Source organism: Mobula birostris, chromosome 10, assembly GCF_030028105.1.
Source record: "Mobula birostris isolate sMobBir1 chromosome 10, sMobBir1.hap1, whole genome shotgun sequence".
In the NCBI taxonomy this organism is placed as follows: domain Eukaryota; kingdom Metazoa; phylum Chordata; class Chondrichthyes; order Myliobatiformes; family Myliobatidae; genus Mobula; species Mobula birostris.
In genome coordinates, this window is record NC_092379.1 from 8,657,322 (window position 1) to 8,678,245 (window position 20,924).

A 20,924-nucleotide genomic window follows, 5' to 3' on the forward strand; every position below is an offset into this window, starting at 1 on the left:
ACCTCCATTAAAGGCAAATATAGAACTAAAAGACAACTTCTGACATGGAAATTAGTATAGGATAGGATTCTTTCTCAGGGAGAAGGGATGATCTGACTCATGAACATCATGATGACACAAGAGTTACTAATAAATTTATTGGTTCCATAAAGTTGTTATAGTTGGGGGTGGTAGTGGGCGTAAGCTCCCACTACCCATCAAATCCTCTAAATGCCGTGCACCTCAAATAGCCTCTGACAGCCAAGTCCATCTCCTAGCCTTCATGCGTAGCTTAGCTACTAAGCCTAGCGGAACAGTTTCTACTCACAGGAGAAGAGGCAGAGGCGGGTTACTGGTATCTTAAAACCAGTCGCCTTGGGCACATGGGGCTTGTCAGCCATGGTTGGCAGCTTGTCTAGAAGGAAAACCCCGATCTCAAACCGCCACTGCCTTTTAGCAATAACTCACTCATGAGGAAGGTTTTGGGAGTAAATCCCAGGGGAAAAATCCGGAGCTGGAGTCAACACTGACATGATTAATCCTGCGATGCTGCTGCATTGCTCCCTGCCACTCCTTTGGGTTTATCAGCTGCATGGAGAGGGAAAGCTTACTACATGGACAACAGCTTGTTCTCCATATTGTACTGCCCTGGCTTGTGTATCGAGACAGCCAGTACGCAACATCCATGACCAATGCAGGTCTACAATAATAAATCCAATAGACGAAGCAATTACTAGTGGTTAGCATTCTTATATGAAACTCACAAGCGCAAGGAAAAACATACTCACAAAAGTATGTTACTTCTACATTCAGTTGCTCTGATATTCGCCTAGCCAGCCTCCCGTCTTCCACCTTCCATAAACTTGAGGTCATCTAAACTTGGCTGCTCAAACTCATATTCAAACAAGTCCCACTTACCCATCTTCACTGGCTCCTAGACTTCCAAAATAATTTTAAAATTCTCACCCTTAAATTCAGGAACTTGACACTTGCAGGCTCCTTCCCATTTCTATAATCTGTCAGTTGTACCCTCTTCACAGAACTCTTGAAACTGCCAACTCTACGCTAGTGCACTCTGCACTTCCTTCATCTCGCCAGTAATGGCTGTGCCTTCAATTGTCCAGGACCCAAGCTCTACAATGCCCTCCTTAATATTCTCCACCTTTCCTCTCTTGTTCAGGGAATCCCTACAACTACATCTCTGATTAAGATTACTGATGCCTGTCCTAACAATGCCTTATGAATGCAAGTTGTTAAAGAGTCATCATCATTATGTGCTTCATCGTATGACATGGGGCGATCATGGTCTTTCCATGACCATTATTGTTCTTGGCAAATTTTTCCTACAGAAGTGGTTTGTCATCACCATCTTCTGGGCAGTGTCTTTATAGGACTGGTGACCCTTAGCCATCATCAATACTCTTCAGAGATTGTCTGCCTGGCGTCAGTGGTCACATAACCAGGATATAAGCAGGTTCTACAGCTTGCCCAAGGGTGACCTGCAGGCAATCAGAAGGAAGGAGTGCCAGTCAGTCTCTGCAAAAACCATGATCTTACATTTCTTCTCTTTAGTTTCATGTGTTCTATACCTATTCCTTGTTTAAATTTTAAAACACGTGATCATAAAGCATTAAGTTTTCACTCATTGTTGGACTCCTGGGGATCAGAAGTCACTAGATCCCACAAGGGCCATCTTGTGTTGCACTAGGTTGGTAATCCATCTATCAGCAAGCTTACCACTTCAGTGGAAAACCACTTTCAATGTATGGAAGCCAAGTGGCTTACAGTTACTGATACAGCCAATGGACTCTGGTCTGTACAGCTGACAACTAAGTGTCAACTGTGGTTGGCTTTTACAGTTCATCGTCAAGAATACTAGTAGACAAGGCTGCCACAAGCACTCTATGACAGCCCCATTGCTCTGAGAACATCTGAGAGACCAGTCACTGATACTACTATTATATAGTATGTGGCTGATGTCTTGATTGCATCTGACACTGCAAACCAGCACAAATGAAGTCTGCATTAACTACCTGATTATTTATCCTCTAAGGGTCACAAGGCAAGTTTGGACAAGGCACAAATGCAACAAGTAGCAATAATTTACCTGGCACAGGAAATATTGCAAGGCAAGTGGAATAGTTGGAACTGCCAAACTGGGTAATAAGACCTTAAGACACCAGCACTTAGTTTGTGTTTGTGAACAGTACCAGCAAGCTATCTGGCAGCCATGGCAGAGTCTTGATGAATGGTCCTGGCCCGAAAAGTTGACTATTTACTCTTTCCATAGATGCTGCTTGGCCTGCTGAGTTCCTCCAGCATTTTGCATGTGTTGCTATGGCCGTTTCTAGCGTTTTGCTCAATCAAGTTTTAAGTGTTCAATTTCCTCACTCAGTGCACTTACTGACAATGAACAGGATCACTGAAGTACTTCTGCACAAAGATCCAAATGGTTCTACTGTTCCTGAAGCACCCATTCAGCAATTGAGTTATGTGAATCCAACTACGCTGCTGTCACTGGATATGGAAGACAAGTGCAAGGATAACAAGATGGCATGAAAATGCAAGCCTGGACAAAGAGTCAACTCTACTGAACCTGCATCAGGTTCTGTACACCAATAGCTTCCCAGTGGGTGACAGGGGAGTTAAAAGAGTCAGTGGGCTGCTGTTTCTGAAACTGAAGTACGGCTCCTGGTAGCTATGCACAATAGGAAAAGTTGAAAGCCCTGTTTGACAGTGCTATATTTCATTAGGAGCTTGAGGAGATGTGGGATGTCACCACAGGCACTCGCTAATTTCTACAGATATACCATATACAGCACTGTAATTGGTATGGGGGGGGGGGCTGAAATGGCCAGTTTATAAAAGGATTAATGAATGTTACACACTTGCAGTCAGTATTAAAATACAAAAGGCACTCCAAAATGAACACAATTGAATGCTGTGGAAATGGATTCAAAGTACCAAAAAAGGCAGCACAAGGAGGCAGCCAAGAAAAATGAAATAAGATGAAGAAATAATAAAAAAGAAGAAAATGCAATAAAGGCATACAAGGAATATAAGGAATGTATGAGGTGAATCTGTCAACTGAAATTATGGAAACAAATTTGAACTATCACAAATTAATATACAGAATATTTGAAAGATACAACATTGATATTCAAAAGAAAAGTAGCTCTGGATGTGCCATCAGGAAGGTGGTGCAGGAACCTCAGGACCCACATCATCAGGTTCAGAAACAGTTATTACCCCTCAACTATCAGCCTCTTGATCCAAAGGGGTTAACTTCACTTAAGCCATCATTGAAATGTTCCCTCAACCTGTGACTCACTTTCAAGGACTCATCGCATGTTCTTGATATTTATTGCTTATTTATTTAGAAACCATAGAAAAACTACAGCACAGAAACAGGCCTTTTGGCCCTTCTTGGCTGTGCCGAACCATTTTCTGCCTAGTCCCACTGATCTGCACACGGACCATATCCCTCCATACACCTCCCATCCATGTATCTGTCCAATTTACTCTTAAATGTTAAAAAAGAACCCGCATTTACCACCTCATCTGGCAGCTCATTCCACACTCCCACCACTCTCTGTGTGAAGAAGCCCCCCACTAACGTTCCCTTTAAACTTTTCCCCCCTCACCCTTAACCCATGTCCTCTGGTTTTTTTCTCCCCTTGCCTCAGTGGAAAAAGCCTGCTTGCATTCACTCGATCTATACCCATCATAATTTTATACACCTTTATCAAATCTCCCCTCATTCTTCTACGCTCCAGGGAATAAAGTCCTAACCTATTCAACCTTTCTCTGTACCTGAGTTTCTCAAGTCCCGGCAACATCCTTGTAGACCTTCTCTGCACTCTTTCAACCTTATTAATATCCTTCCTGTAATGTGGTGACCAAAACTGAACACAATACTCCAGATTCGGCCTCACCAATGCCTCATACAACCTCATCATAACATTCCAGTTCTTATACTCAATACTTTGATTAATAAAGGCCAATGTACCAAAAGCTCTGTTTACGACCCTATCCACCTGTGACGCCACTTTTAGGGAATTTTGTATCTGTATTCCCAGATCTGTCTGTTCTACTGCACTCCTCAGTGCCTTACCATTAACCCTGTATGTTCTACCTTGGTTTGTCCTTCCAAAGTGCAATACCTCACACTTGTCTGTATTAAACTCCATCTGCCATTTTTCCAGCTGGTCCAAATCCCTCTGCAAGTTTTGAAAACCTTCCTCATTGTTATTATTATTTCTTTCTTTTTGTATTTGCAGTTTGTTGTCCTGCACTCTAGCTAAACACCCTAGTTGGGTGGTCTTTCATTGATTCAATTATGGTTATTATTCTATAGATTTATTCTATAGAAAATTAATCTCAGGGTTGTATTACTTCAATAAAATTTACTTTGAACTTTAGAATGGTGAGAAATTAAAAAGCGATCAAGCATAGAAATAAAGTATGAGTTACAAACTAGTCATCATCACCATGTGAAGTGCTGTATGATGTAGGCGATCACGGTCTCACAGCCATAAAGTTCTTGGCAAATTTTTCTGCAGAAGTAGACTGCCATTGCCTTCTTCTGGGCAGTGTCTTTACAAGACAGGTGATCCCAGCCTCACAGTCTTTATCAATACTCTTCAGAGATTGACTGCATGACATCAATGGGTCACTTAACCAAGACTTGTGATATGCACCAGCTACTCATAAGACCACCACCACCTCATCCCACAGCTTCACATAAAACAGGGGCTACAACTTGCCCGAGGGTGACTGCAGACTAGAAGGGGGAAAGAGTGCCTTACACCTCCTTCGGTAGAGATGTACCTCCACCCCGCCAAATACACAGACTAGTAACCCCAACAACGTTGTTTACATCTGAATTGGCAGATACACTCCCTAAAACACACTGGAGTGGTGGAGAGATGAACAGATTCTCTCACTGGTGTTCCAATCCAAAATTCAGGACAGAAGCTCATCAAACTTTGAAAAGAAAACAAATCCTGGAGCAGTAGTAAAGCTGCACAGTGAAGTGATCCTGTCCCACCAGGACTAATTTTGCATCTATAAATAGACTACATTACTCAATACTCAAGATACTACAAATACTCGGACATGATTCCTTAAGGCACTCACTACTCTTTGTAACACTTCCCAGTGTTATATCTCAAGTACAGAAGGGAGGTACCTTATGGTTGTTATAGCCAGGGGTGATAGTGGGTATAAGCCCCCACTTCTTGCCAAATGCTCCCAATGCATGTGTCTCAGATAGCCTCTAAATACCAAGACCAGCTCCTGGTCTTTACATGCGGCTTAACTACTAAGCCCTGAGGAACTGTTTCTACTAACAAGAGAAAGGGTTACTGGCACCTTGAAACCAGTGGCTTTGGGCAGATGGGGCTCATCAGTCATAGTTAACAGCTCATCTCGGAGAAGGAAAGCTCTGATCTCAAACCTCCTGCTGCCTTGTCACTCATGGGGAAGGCTGCAGGAGTAAACCCCGCGGAACAATCCAGAGGAGTCCCTATGGCTATCTTATGTTGACTTCAACGCTGACTGGCAATCCTGCTGGAACCAAACTGCATGAGTCTCTGCCATTCCTTTGGATTCATCAGTTGCGTGGAGAGGGGGTGGCTGCTACAAGGGAAACAACTTGTTCTCAATATCACACTGCCCTGGCTTGCCTATCATGTAGACAGCTGGTATCATGTAGACAGCTGGGACGCAACATTCATGATTGACCCCAGCCAACGGAGAGTCTCGCTCAGACACAAAGGTAATAGTGGACAAATTTTCAAGATCGGTGGAAGTAAACTCACTGCCCCCCCGCCCCCAAACACATATACAGCAAAAAAAAACTCTGATAAAGGACTATATTCCAAAATGGAATTGTCATATAGCCATAGTCATACTTTATTGATCCCAGGGGGAGATTGGTTAATATCATATTGATTATGACCAAGGAACACACTTCACTAGAAATGTTTGTCAAGAATTATGTTTCCTGACAAAAACTGATTGGTGCTTCTGTTCTCCACATCATCCAGAATCATTAGGACAAATATATGGGATAAATAATAAACAACAATGTATTATAAAGAGGATCCCCCATCTACAGCCCTTCCTATGGTCTTAAGCAACATCAGAGCAATCCCAAACAAGAAAACTAAATTAAGCCCATTTGAGTTGATAACGGGGCAACCTATATTATTATCCTTGCACCGTTGTGATTTCACAGAGGCTGATGTACATGTTATGGTAGATAGTTTAGTTAACTATTGTGTGAAACTGTTCAGTCTGCTTCTCAGCTGGTTTCTGCTGCTTGGAAGGATCCAGCAGGAGGGGGACACCTTAATTCCTGGCCAGTGTGACCTGGTCAAGAAACCACATGAAGGTCTACTGGTGCTCAGTGGGAAGAACCTTCGGATCACAAAATCACCAGGATCCAACAACTGAAACAAAAAGCTTAGTTTTTTTTTTTAAATGGGAGAACATCCGTAAGACCATAAGATACAGGAGCCAAATTTCACCATGGCTGATCTACTCTTAGCCCCAATGTCTTGCTTTCTCCCTGTATCCCTTCATGCCCTGACCAATCAAGAACCTATCAACCTCTGCCTTAAATATACCCAATGACTTGAAATCACAGCCACCTGGGACAACAAATTAAACAGATTCACCACACTCCAGCAAAATAAATTCCTTAACTTCATTGTAAATGAACGTCCCTCTATTCTGAGACGGTCCCCTCTGGTCTTAGATTCCCACACTACAGGAAACATCCTCTCTAAATGTACTCTATTAAGGCCTTTCAATATTTGTAGGTTTCAATGAGATTCCCACCCTTCTGAATTCTTCTGAATTGCAGTGAGTACAGGCCCAGAGCCATCAAACATTCCTTTGATAAGCCTTTCAATCCTGGAACCCTCTCCAACGTCAGCACATCCCTCTTTAGATAAGGGGCTGAAAACTGCTCACAGTACTCCAAATGAGCCTTCACCAGTGTCTTATACAGCCTTAATATTCTGTGCTTGCTTTTACAATCTAATCCTAAAGAAAGCATCAATGTAAACGGAAGCAGAATTAGATCTTGGGCAAGGCCAAGTTTGAACAGATGTCATGAGCAGTTTATACAAGAGCAGAATGATATGGCAGGATGCCAATGTATTGGGAAAACCTAACATTCAAATTTTAACCCCAACCACCATGTGGAAAGCACACAAGGGAACAGATTTAGACAAAGGAAATAGCAAGGAAAGTTTGCAGCATGTAATGTAAATTCGGTAAATTGGTAAACTCGCAATTGGAGGTATCCATTACACCTGCCAAAATAAATGGTTTATTATTGTCAGAAATACAGAGTTAAGTGAAAAAATGTTCTGCATGCTATCCATTCAGATCATACATCAGTGTACTAAGGTAGTACAAGGGACGGTAATAGAATACAGATTATGGCATTACAGTTTCAGTAATAGTATAGTGCAGGCAGACAAATGGTGCAGGGCCATGACAAGGTAGATGGCAAAATTGAAAGTCCATATTATAGTAAGAGGGAAAAGTTCAATAGTCTTACAAAGAGATCTCTGAGACTAGTGTTATGTGCTTTCAACCTTTTTAAAGATTCAAAGTACAATTATTAGCTAAATATGTACGCAGTAGACAACCCTGAAATTCATCATCCCCACAGACAGCAATGAAGCAAACAAAACGATGGAACCTGTTCAAAGAAAAACATCGGAACCCTCACCCCCATGGTACAAAAAAAAACACGCAAACGGCAACAAAAAACAAGCAAAATAAAACCCAGAAAATAAAAAAAAAAGTCCAGGCATATTCAGTTCAGCTCAATTCGTTATCTGCAGGCTGCCCCAATCAAAATCACTCAAAATAGCAACAAAAAAAAATAGGAGCAACCAGAAATCAGAAACACATCATAATGTGAACTACAGTCCCATCCACAAACTGTGTTGATGATTTTAGAACATAGAACAGGAACAGGCCATTCAGCCCACAATGTTGTCCTGAACCAGCTAACAAATAAATCAAAAATGAATCCCTCCTACGTATACAATGCCCATATTCCTTCATTTTCTTCATATTCATGTGACTATCTAAACGGCTCTTAAAAGCCTCTACCACCATACCAGGCACTGCATTCCAGGCAGCCACTACTCTGAGTAAAAAAAAACTTCCTCCTCACTGAACCGACCCCTCGCACCTTCAATGCGCGCCCTCTGGTATCAGACATTTCTACTCCGGGAGAAAAAATGAACCCTGTCTACTCTTATCTATGCCTCTCATAGTCTTAAAAACTTCTCTCAGATCTCCCCTCAGCTTCTGCCGCTCCAAAGAGAACAACCCAAGTTTGTCCAGCTTCTCATGACAGCACATACCCTCTAAACCAGACAGCATCTGGTAAACCTCTTCTGCACCCTCTCTGATAGTGGGGTGACCAGCTGCTTCATTGAGGAAACGAGATGAGTAGTCTGAGTCCCTGGAGGAGAGACTGGTTTCTATGATGTGCTGAGCTGAGTCCACGACTTTCTGTAGTTTTGTTGCAGTCATCTAGAGCAGTTGCCATATCAATTTATGATACACCCAGATATGATACCTTTTCTGGTGCATCCATAAAACTGTGCAACCATATCAGATGAAAAGCAGTGATGCCTGGCTTCGTGCCTGCGGTCCTGCAACGTTTACTCGGCTCTGCGATGAACTGAGGCTGTGGCCTGCTTCAGCTGCAGTTCCGACTGGCTTCGTGTCTTTTGTAAAACCTCAGTTCTGAATGCTATTTGCTAACTTTTATTGTTTGGACAATTTTTATTTCACCCTGCGTACTGGGTGTTCATAGTCATAGTCATACTTTATTGATCCTGGGGGAAATTGGTTTTCGTTACAGTTGCACCATAAATAATAAATAGTAATAGAACCATAAATAGTTAAATAGTAATATGTAAATTATGCCAGGAAATAAGTCCAGGACCAGCCTATTGGCTCAGGGTGTCTGACCCTCCAAGGGAGGAGTTGTAAAGTTTGATGGCCACAGGCAGGAATGACTTCCTATGACGCTCTGTGCTGCATCTTGGTGGAATGAGTCTCTGGCTGAATGTACTCCTGTGCCCACCCAGTACATTATGTAGTGGATGGGAGACATTGACCAAGATGGCATGCAACTTAGACGGCATGCAACTTAGACATCATCCTCTTTTCAGACACCACCATCAGAGAGTCCAGTTCCATCCCCACAACATCACTGGCCTTACAAATGAGTTTGTTGATTCTGTTGGTGTCTGCTACCCTCAGCCTGCTGCCCCAGCACACAACAGCAAACATGATAGCACTGGCCACCAAAGACTCATAAAACATCCTCAGCATCGTCCGGCAGATGTTAAAGGACCTCAGTCTCCTCAGAAAATAGAGACGGCACTGGCCCTTCTTGTAGACAGCCTCAGCGTTCTTTGACCAGTCCAGTTTATTGTCAATTCGTATCCCCAGGTATTTGTAATCCTCCACCATGTCCACACTGACCCCCTGGATGGAAACAGGGGTCACCAGTACCTTAGCTCTCCTCAGGTCTACCACCAGTTCAATGGTCTTTTTAAAAAAAAAATGGGTTCTCTTGGGGTTTGTTTTGTGGCCACCTGTAAGGAGATGAATCTCAAGGTTGTATAACATATATATACTTTGATAATAAATGTACTTTGAACTTTGAGAATACAACAGAGGTTGAATGAATTTCTAAGTTGAGAAATGGTCTATTGCGACAAAAAGCAATGAAATAAAATAGGAAACAGGCATGAAATTATTACCCATGCTTAACTACTTCATGGGTCTCAGATCAAAGTCAAATGCTGAGATTACAGCCTAGTTACCAATATTTGGCATCAGGAAGACTGAAGAAACAAGAAAACAACTTGGAATCATGTGGACAGAAAGCATCATGTCTGTGTGGCTCAAATTCCATCTATAGAATTGCTGACGACACGACTATTGTTGGCAGAATTTCAGATGGTGACGAGGGTGTACAGGAGCGAGATGTCAGCTGGTTGAGTGGCGTCCATCCGATTTCTGAATAGACATTGAACCCCTACCTCGCTAGTTTTTCTTAATTTTTATTTTTGCACTACTTATTTAACAATTTAATATACTTACTCTACTTCAGTTTTTTTCTGTATTATTATGTATTGCATTGTACTGCTGCCGCAAAGACAACAAATTTCACGACATGCAGGTTCTGATTTTGAACAACTTATTGAAAACTATGCCCTGCCATTTACACGAAGACCATTCAATAGCTACCCTTGGAGTAAAAGGTGTCCATCGAGAAAGGCCTTTTAGATGACCTCGGCCTATGCCAGACACTTGAGAGACCCGTTAATGTTTCCAAGGACTCCGTGCACACCCTCCCCCTCTCAGATGTCGGAGATGAAGCTGTGCATGAGAAATTCTACTCCACAGGTTGTTGTTTTTATTTGGTGTATAGCCTTTTCAGCCTTTTATTCACTAAGTTCAATACAGCATTGGACAACAAAGATTTTGCTTCCTGAATACTTTTAGGGTACCTTATGGATTTTGGGCTGCTGATCATGAAAATTACGATTAAATTTCCCTATCATGCAATTTTTTAAAAAATCACCTCTATTTGTTATTTCAATTCATAATTCAAGTCAGAATAATTGATGACAAGATTAAGGAAAGCATTTGTGTCAGTCCACAAATCAAGCAGATCATCAATGACAGGCAAGTCATAGAGCTTCTAGTGGGACAGGAGAAAATCACATGGAAGGCATTCAAGAATGTTGAAAATTTTCTTGGCAACTACAGAGCACCAAACTACATGCAACTGGTTGACAACATGCTTCAAGCATACAGAACCATGAAGTGCAACATGCCACTAAAGATTCATTTTCTGCATTCTCTTCCAGATTTCTTCCCTGCAAATCTTGGTGCTGTCAGTGACAAGCATGGTGAAACATTATCAGGGCAACTGGAGAAACATTATCGGGGCAACTAAAATCCGTCAATGTTGGCTGATTACTGTTGGACACTAAAGTGAGAAGCCTCAGACATCGAGTACAAATGAAAATAATCAACAAAACATTTCTAGCTTAGTTGAACTATTGCAAATCGTCAGTGCTGTTATGCAATTAAACACATTATATTCAATAAAAGTTTATTTCTTGTTTCTCCAAATTCCTACGTGATACAAGTAGTGTGTTGAGCTTCAAGCGGTCTATCATAAACAAAAAAATATTTCTGAGGGGGCAACATTTTTGGAAAAGAATTATTGTCCAGTGTAATCGCTTCAAGATGCTCCTTCCAGCTGGCAATAAGAATGTTTCTAAGCACTCCTCTGTTCTTACTGTGATGGAACCTTGGATGTGCGAGCCTGTGAAAAACTTAACACTACAGAACACAGGTATGATTCTGGGCCTGGGTTCCTAGCATTGTTCCTTCTAGTTTGTAATGACCAGTGTATGCAAAAATCTTGTGCCTTACAACTTTTTGCCCAGTGACAACATGTGCACACTGAAGTTTTAAGTGGAAGTAAACCTGATGCTATTCTAATGATAATAAACTTCCAAGTCCAGTTTGCTGTTCATTGTTTAAAATGAATAAAATAATACACATCGAGTCTTATTTCTCATGTTCTATATGACAGCACATAATGGCACAAATCTTTTCACATGTTATTAAAGTTGTCTGAAACGGTCATTAAGCCATTCCACTTTAGATTAACTAGCAGTTCTTCTGCACTTCACGCCCTTTGCTTCTTTGGAATTTGCCATAATTAATCAATAATTTCTTCAATAAAAACAGGATAAATAGCCAGTTCTAAAATCTGCAGACAAATCATCGCAAACTCCATGTTGTCAATACTGTCTGTATCAGAAACCGGAAAAGGAAATATAGTTGAGTACGAATCATGAAATATACTTAACATGCCGAGGTAGACGGTGATAACCTTCTGTGTGCAGTTTACAGTTTAAATTCCTTGGTGCCCTCGTGTCAAAAGATACTTTTGTGCGCACACACGTGCACACCTTAGAGGGAACATTGGTTCCCAACCTCCGGTCCACTGGCCCCTTGGTGAATAGTAATGCTCCAGGCATAAAAAAGGTTGGGAACCTCTGCTCTAGGCAGTCACTGGATCTCTTGCAATTTTGGAGAAGCGTGGCGTCCACGCTTGGTTGGGGACTGGCCTCTCTGGTTCGTGCCGTGCTCCAGTGTTCGAACGGTGGAGTGACAAGCCAGTGATGGAAGACCTTTACTGCTGCCCTTAATGCCAGTGGCACAACAGACAGTAAAGAAACTTCCAAATTAATCTTTTTCAGTTCATGAAGTGCCATACGGAAAGTCACCATATGAACATTTAAATACTCTTCACAATTTTACACTAACCATTTTCCTGTTGTTTTCTTGATGCAAACAATAAATTTGCCGCAATCTACACAAGCTTCCTTGTCACTCAACCTGCCCATATTTTCCACCTAACAGCACGTTGTCTCAGAAGGATTAGTTCTCTTAACAGTCCTGGATGTGGTACATCAAGGTCTTTATTAAGAAAGTATGCTCATTTTCCATGGAATGGTGGAGGTGCATGAAATTAGAAGGGGTTAGCTTCCTCCCATAGTAGATGTCTCTTCTAGTTATCCCACTACAGGAAAGATGTTGAGGTTTTGGAGAGGGTGCAGAAGGATGCTGCCTGGTTTAGAGGGCATGTGCTACCATGAGAGGCTGGATAAACTTGGGTTGTATTCTCCAGAGTGTCGAGGGCTAAGGGGAGATCTGATAGAGGTTTTATAAGATAATGAGGGCATTGAAAGAGTAGACAGGGAGTATCTGTTACCCAGGTTAGAAATGTCTAAGTACCAGAGGGCATGCATTGAAGCTGAGAGGAGGTAGATTCACAGGGGATGTGAGGAGTAAGTTGTTTTACTCAGAGAGTGCTGGATGTCTGGGATGCGCTGCCTGATATGGTGGTAGAGGCAAATACATTGGAGACTGTTAAGGGATGTTTGAAGAGACACGTGGACGTAAGGAAGATGGAGAGATATGGACATCGTGCAGGTAGGAGAGATTACTGTTTGGGTGTTTCTGATTTGCTTTTTAGCTAGCTTGGCACAATACTGAGGGCCGAATGGCTTTCCTGTGCTGTACTGTTCTATAATCTATGTTCTATAACCAAAGGGCATAAATTTAAAGAGCATGAAATTGTGAAGAGATTTATTTATTGAGATATCGCACAGAATAGGCCCTTCCAACCAAACAGCCCAGCATCCACCAATTTAACCCTGGCCTAATCATGGGACAATTTACAATGACAATTAACCTATCAACCAGTACGTCTTTGCACTGTGGAAGTAAACCAGAGCACCCGGAGGAAACCCACGCGGTCACAGGGGAGAACGTACAGACTCCTTGCAGACAGCAGTGGGAATTGAACCTGGGTCACTGATACTGCATTGTGTGTTGTGCTAACCACTACACTGTGAATCTTTTTCCCACCCTGATGGTGGTTCGAGTTAGAATAGTCTGCCTGACAGGGTGGTAGAGGCAGAAACTAATTTAATATCTAAGCACTTGAAATACCTAGGGAAAGGAAGTTAAGAGCCAAGTATTGGCAAATGGATCACTGTAGATGTGTACTTAATGGTCAACACAGATTGGGTGGTCCAAAGGGTTTGTTTCCTTGTGATAATTCATGAATAATCATTAGCCCAGTATAGATCCATCGCTGTTCCTCCCCATGTCTTGTGGCAACCTTGCCATTTCTTTAGCATTTGTCAGGTTTTTTTTTTACCAGGCTGAGTTGCTTGCTTGACACTGAACCCGGCACAGATGGAAACATGTAAGGAGCTGGCCAGATTCGAACTCAGGACCATTCGCCTCGAAGTCCGGTGTGGACGCAACTACACCACCAGACGGTTTAATATAGATCCATGTAGTGTCCTGACTGGTCACCTTCTATTTCCAGCAATTTATAAACACGTTTAAAGATAATTATCACTAAGTTCTTCAAGACTGAACTGTCAGTTCCCCACTGTTACCTTGTGCCTTCTATACTGAAGGTTGAATTATGCCAGACTGTTTTTAACACTTTGAAGAGCTCCAAAGGGCCATAAACAGACAAACTCTGATACAGTACTATATAAACAACTTCAGCATGACCTGAAGTTTGCTCAAAGTGATAGATATTGAAAATTGGAGAAATTTGGGAAGGGAATTCCAGAATGAAAGGCTTTGGCAGCTCAAGACACATCAACAGGGGAGCAAAGTGATGCTCCAGAGGCCAGAAAGAGAAGAAGAGAGACCATAGGATGATTTAGTTACCCAACTCCAAAAACAGTCCTGGGCCTACCCATTTATTCCTTTGTGAGTTCAAGATGCCATACTGCCTCAAATTTCACTTTGCACCCAACTGTATCCAATTCCTAGCAGAGAATTGGGCTTTGAGCCCAAGTACAATGTCTAACAATGATATCAGAATCAGGTTTAACATCACTGGCATATGCTGTGAAATTTAACTTTGCGACAGCAGTACAATACAATAAATAATACAGAAAAACTGAATTACAGTAAATATAGACATATTAAATAGTTAACTTAAACAAGTAATGCAAAAAATAGGAAATAAAAAAATAGTGAGGTAGTGTTCATGGGTTCAGTGCCATTCAGAAATCGGATGGCAGAGGGGAAGAAGCTGTTGCTCAATCGCTGAGTGTGTGCCTTCAGGCTTCCGTACCTCCTCCCTGATGGCAGCAATGAGAAGAGGGCATGTCCTGAGTGACAGGGATCCTTAGTGATGGACACTGCCTTTTCGAGCCATCACTCCTTGAAGATGTCCTGCATAGCATCGAGGCTAGTGCCCATGATGGAGCTGACTGAGTTTACAAATCTCCACAGCCTACTTTGATCCTCTGCAGTAGCCACCAGACAGTGAAGCAGTCAGTCAGAATCAGTTATACAGCTCTGTTTTACATTCACACTTTAAAATTTTTTTTTATTGACCTACAGACTGGAATAGGCCCTTCCAGCCCTTCAAGCTGCACCGACCAGCAACCCCTGATTTAATCCGGAACGTTTTTGGAATGTGGGAGGAAACCAGAGCATTCGAAGGAAATCAATGCAGTCACGGGGAGAACATACAAACTCCTGACAGACAGCGGCGGAAATTGAACCCTGGTCATTGGTACCATAAAGTGTTGTGCTAATCACTACACTACCGTGCCGCCCAGTTACCTGATTGTACTTCTAATGCCATTCCATCCCATTCCTTTGGTTTACAAGATCCTTCCAAATGTTTCAAAATTTCATTTCTTTCATGGGTTAATATCCAATTTGCTTCCATGGTCTTTTCAGCTGATACATTTCAGATAACATACTGTATTAAAAAAATACTCATCCCTCAGTCTTTTACTAATTAACTCAACTTTGTAACTGCTTACTACTATCGAGGACAACAGTTTCTTACTCAATCTAAACCACATGACCTCTTAAATCTCCAAGAACAATTCCAGGTCCAATAGTTTTTCCATATAAATGGATCCCTCATCCTTGGTTATCGATTTGGGAATCCCTACTGCACCCTTTCCAAATGCTCACCATTTCACCTGAAGTGCAGTGCCCAGAACTGAGTGTGGCATACCAGAGGTTTCATGAGTAATTTATTAACATGACTAACCTTGGTGCAAGCTTCTATTTATAAAGTTCAACATGCCAGTTTTCCTCAAAGTTACATCATCAAGAGGCCTAGCAAGTTTCAACAAATGTGTCAGACAATTGAAAAAAATCTCTTCACATCCTCCATTCCCTGACCCCAACAACAGTAACCACGCTTTTAGTAGTCTGGACTTCACTCTCAAGCCATACACCTACAGTCTGATCATCCCTCGCCACCTTTAAGCAATCTCTTAAAATATTTCTGACCAGGTTATCAGCATTTCCCAACATCCCTGACTTTTAATTCCAATGCCATGCCATCATCATTAAAAGTCCCCATCACCCAAGACATGCCCTCTTCTCAATGCTACCATCGGGAAGGAGGTACAGAAGCTTGAAGGCACACACTCAATCATTCATTAACAGTTTCTTCCTCTCTGCCATCAGATCTCTGAATAGGCATTGAACCCATGACCACTATCTCACTTAACTATATATATATATATATATATACACGCACACACAACTATAATTTTTTTTATGTATTGCATTGTACTGCTGTTGCAAAGTTAACAAATTCCACACGTTGGTGATATAAAATTCAATTCTGAGAAATCTTTTGCCGCACACATTAAAACCGGATTTTAAAACATAACCATTCAGATTCATGGAATTTATGTCGAGTCACATTGAGATTGTATAATTGCTATCAGCCTTATCCTCGATAAAAATGACTACAGTTCACTTCTACAACTCACTATCAAAGTAAATGTCTCCCCATTTTCATTTTCTCTTAATAATATCCAGATCACAATGTTACCCTCGACGTAAATGAGGCACAAGCCGCACCTCAGATTCATAAACACAATCCAGGATGATGGTTTGTGATCCAGAAGAGAGGGAATGCTATCTATATCATTGAACAAAATCTTACGAGCCTCACCCGCAGACGGAAGAGATTAGTTGATTATCAATGAGATGTCGTAAACGGTAGTTATCTCAATTGAGTAGTAAACTCAACTGAAACATATTTGTGATTGCCTTGAGAGCTAGCAATGACAAGCTTGCCTACCGCAGTTCCTCTATAAAGAAAATAACCTCAAATTGAAATAACTGCCTAGATCATAAAGGCTCTTTATATTAAAGGGAGAGGTTGCGTTCAAAAGTTGTGCGGCATTATGAAGATGAAGGCTCCGTCTTCCATTTGATGGATAAATCAACGCGGAACCCAGTATTCGGGGGAGGGGGGGGTACTAAAGGCTCCAGTGTCTTCACCCACAAACAACCTTGGGACTGTGCCGCCACCAGACCCCCAAGGGTCTCAGAGGTTAAGATATCCGGCAACTCAATGGAGAGTTTGAGGCTCTCTGTCCTGCGCCCAGACGAGGGGCCGGAGGAGAGGCCGAGGCCCGGCTTTGGGAGCACCGGCACCGGTCTCACCCCGGGACGGGGTATCGGCTACCAGAGACCACAGCGGCAACGTCCAGCATCCACTCCCCTTATCCGTCGCCCAGGACTGCTGCCGGACATTATGGGACTACGGGAGGGCGCCCGTCCTCCCCCGGTTCCTCTTACCTCGCCGTTCGCCGTCGCCTCGCCAGTCGCCAACTCGCTTTCCCGCGCCGCCATCTTCCTCCTTTGCGAACTAACTGCGGGATTTTGCTGGGGTCGAACGAGATCTCATCCCGTGTGACCTGCTGGGTCCATGCCATGTGGCGTGTCGCCATCATTGATATTGGCACAATTGCATGCTTCCCTGCTATGCAGCGTGCCAGTACCAGGGATTCTTCCTTTTAGTGCTTTCTTTAACGGAGTGCAATTGTGTGCAAACATGTTTTTAACCATCGGGAATTTAATCTTGCTTTATTAAAGTCATAGTAAAATGAGTTGTAGAGAGCCAATTGGGATCAGCTCGGTAAAGCGATGCATACGAAATTGACAGGCAGGAAAAGATCAGCTAGTCCATTCGCATGCATCATGGTCACGGCAATGTGTAAAATACTACGATCATAATACTTCTTTTCGTTGTCACCATCCCCGTCGAAAGTGTTTTTTGTAAATCCAGACCATTAACTGCTTTTGAACTTCAGTACACTAGTCTCATATTTTCTAGATGATGAGTCATTGGGAGGGAGTTCATAACGCCGGTATTCCATATTGTGTATTGCTGATGCACATTAAAATCGTCAGTTTTTCCAGCTGCACGCTTCCAGTTTGGTTGGCTTGATCATGTGATGTCCTGCCTACATTATGACTGTGCACATTAAAAGATCATATGACACCTTACGCGATATCTGGCCATCTAACTACTGTATTATGGTACTCAAAGATCATAGTTTAGATTCATACACCACCACATAGCACAGACCTCGAAGACAACGCACTAAACACCTGGCTCTTTATAAAACATTGCATCCATTCACTTCTTTCCTCCAAAACTAGCAAGTTATTTTTCCTCACATTTGTTAAGTTCCTTTTGAAAGCCGTAATTAACTACTCTCTCAGCTGAAGAGAGTTCTAGATAAACTATTGTAATGAAAGCCACATGAAGATGTAAATGCTGGAAACCCAAAGCAACACAGGCAAAATGCTGGAGGAACTCAGCAGGCCAGGCAGCATCTATAGAAGTGAATAAACAGTTGACATTTCAGGGCAAAGACCCTTTCTAGGACTGAAAAGGAAGGGTGAAGATACCAGAATCATTCACAACATTTTCCATCTTTCCAATATTCTACCTGACCTGCAGAGTATTGGAACTCAAGACCATGGGGCAGAATTATGCCATGCAGCCCAAGTCTGCTCAATCGTTCCATCGTGGCTGATTTATTATTCCGCACAGCCCCCTTCTGCTGCTTGCTCACCCTGAACTTTGATGCTCTCTGCTTTGAATATACCCAATGAATTGGCCTCCACATCCATCCATGATCATGAATTCCACAGATTCACCACCTCCTGGCTAAAGAAACCTCTGTTCCAAAGGGACATCCCAATATTTCTAAGGCTGTGCCCTCTGGTCTTATACTCCTTCACTATAGGAAACATCCTCTCCAGATCCACTCTATTCAGGCCTTTCAATATTCGATAGGTTTTAATGAGACACCCCCCCACAATCTTTTAAACTCAAGCAAGTATTGGCCCAGACCATCAAACACAACAAATTTTTAATCTCCAAATCACAGCATTTTGCTTCCGACTTCCAGTTCATTACCATTCCTAGATAAAAATTTTTCCCTCACACAGAAAATAATAGGGTACAACTTGGCCCCTTCATTCTGCTCAGCCATTCAAGGCAATCATGATTGAGCCGGACTCAGTCCTCTACTTTCTCATTATATCCACCGATTGTCCCTGTACTCATTATTGTCACTTTGAATCTGTAATTACCGTGACTCAATTAATGTATACAGTACTGTGCAAAAGTCTAAAGCACATATATATATATAGCTTGGATGCCGAAGGTCTATACTGTTTACAGTTTGACCTGTATCATAAAAGCCATTTGTGCTGTCAGTCTTCTGGAATATATTTTATTCTTTAATTTATTTGTGATAATATTACTTTGTGTTGTGTGTGAATTACAGTACTGCACATATATAACTGGGGTGCCTAAACCTTTTGCACAGTACTGTAGTAATTTTATGTATTTCCTGAGGAGACTGAGGTCCTTTAACATCTGCCGGACGATGCTGAGGATGTTCTACGAGTCTGTGGTGGCCAGTGCGATCATGTTTGCTGTTGTGTGCTGGGGCAGCAGGCTGAGGGTGGCAGACACCAACAGAATCAACAAACTCATTCGTAAGGCCAGTGATGTTGTGGGGATGGAACTGGACTCTCTGACGGTGGTGTCTGAAAAGAGGATGCTGTCCAAGTTGCATGCCATCTTGGTCAATGTCTCCCATCCACTACATAATGTACTGGTTGGGCACAGGAGTACATTCAGCCAGAGACTCATTCCACCGAGATGCAACACAGAGCGTCATAGGAAGTCATTCCTGCCTGTGGCCATCAAACTTCACAACTCCTCCCTTGGAGGGTCAGACACCCTGAGCCAATAGGCTGGTCCTGGACTTATTTCCTGGCATAATTTACTATTACTATTTAACTATTTATGGTTTTATTACTATTTATTATTTATGGTGCAACTGTAACGAAAACCAATTTCCCCCGGGATCAATAAAGTATGACTACGACTATGACTATTGTGTGTGAATTACAGTACTGCACATATATAGCTGGGGTGCCTAAACCTTTTGCACAGTACTGTAGTAATTTTATGTATTGCACTGTACTGCTGCCACAAAGAAAAAAAACAAATTTCATGACATTTGTGAGTGATGATAAACCTGATTCTGATCTGGGTCTCTGTTGTGGACTGAGAGTGGGAAGGGGGCAGGGAGAGGGGAATCATGATTGGGAAAAGGGGAGGGTGCGGGAAGCACCAGGGAGACATTCTGTAATGATCAATAAATTTGGAATCAGGGATGGTTGTGTCTGCACCTGCCCCACCCGCAGCACTGGCACTCCTTCTCTGCCGTCTGTCCTCCACCCCTCCCAGGGCACCTCACCCTCACCACCCCCAACATACCTTGCTCCCACCAGATTTACAAACTCGCTCCCACTCCACGTTGATAAATACACTGTGCTTTTGCACCCTAGCTATATACTGTATATGTGCCTACGACTTTTGCACAGCACCGTAAACACAAGAGGTTCTGGAGATGCTGGAATTCCAGAACAACAGATGAAATGTCACCCAACCTGCTGAGTTGCTCCAGCATTTTGTGTACGTTGCTCAATACTAACCCCTCCAGGGTTCTGCGTACGGGGTTTGAAATGTTTTCTCTGCAGCCGTGCAGGTTTCTTCAGGGTGTTCTGGTTTCATCCTGCATCAACCCCCACCCCCCCCCAAAATGCAAATAGGTAGGTAAATTGGCCACAGTGAATTATCCCTGGTGTGTAGGATAGAGATAGAATCTGGTGAGGAATTGATAAGAACGTGGGGAGATTAAAATGGATTTGTGTCGTGGTTGATGTCGATTGTGGACAAGAGGTCATCAAATGGGCTTGGGCTGAAGTCCTGGCATGCCAGAGGGCTCAAGAGTCTCACGGTAATTCCTGACTAGATGTCCGTTCGTTTGTCATGTGCCATGTCGTATGATTTGGGCAATCATGGTCTTTCCATGGCCATGATTTCTCTTGGCAAATTTTTCTACTGAAAGCAGTTTGCCATTGTCTTTCTCCTGGGCAGTGTCTGTAGAAGACGGGTGACCCCAGCCATT

At 42.5% G+C, this 20,924-nt stretch overlaps 1 protein-coding gene across 1 annotated transcript in view; it reads right to left on the reverse strand.

The window, feature by feature from the left end:
* clptm1 (CLPTM1 regulator of GABA type A receptor forward trafficking) overlaps positions 1–17,317 on the reverse strand; it is a 74,266-nt gene extending 56,949 nt beyond the window's left edge. Inside the window, exon 1 of the mRNA XM_072269872.1 lies at positions 17,221–17,317. Coding sequence (XP_072125973.1) covers positions 17,221–17,274 — 54 coding nt within the window. The 5' untranslated portion in view covers positions 17,275–17,317. The remainder of the gene's footprint in view (positions 1–17,220) is intronic.
* Between the last annotated feature and the right edge of the window lie 3,607 nt (positions 17,318–20,924).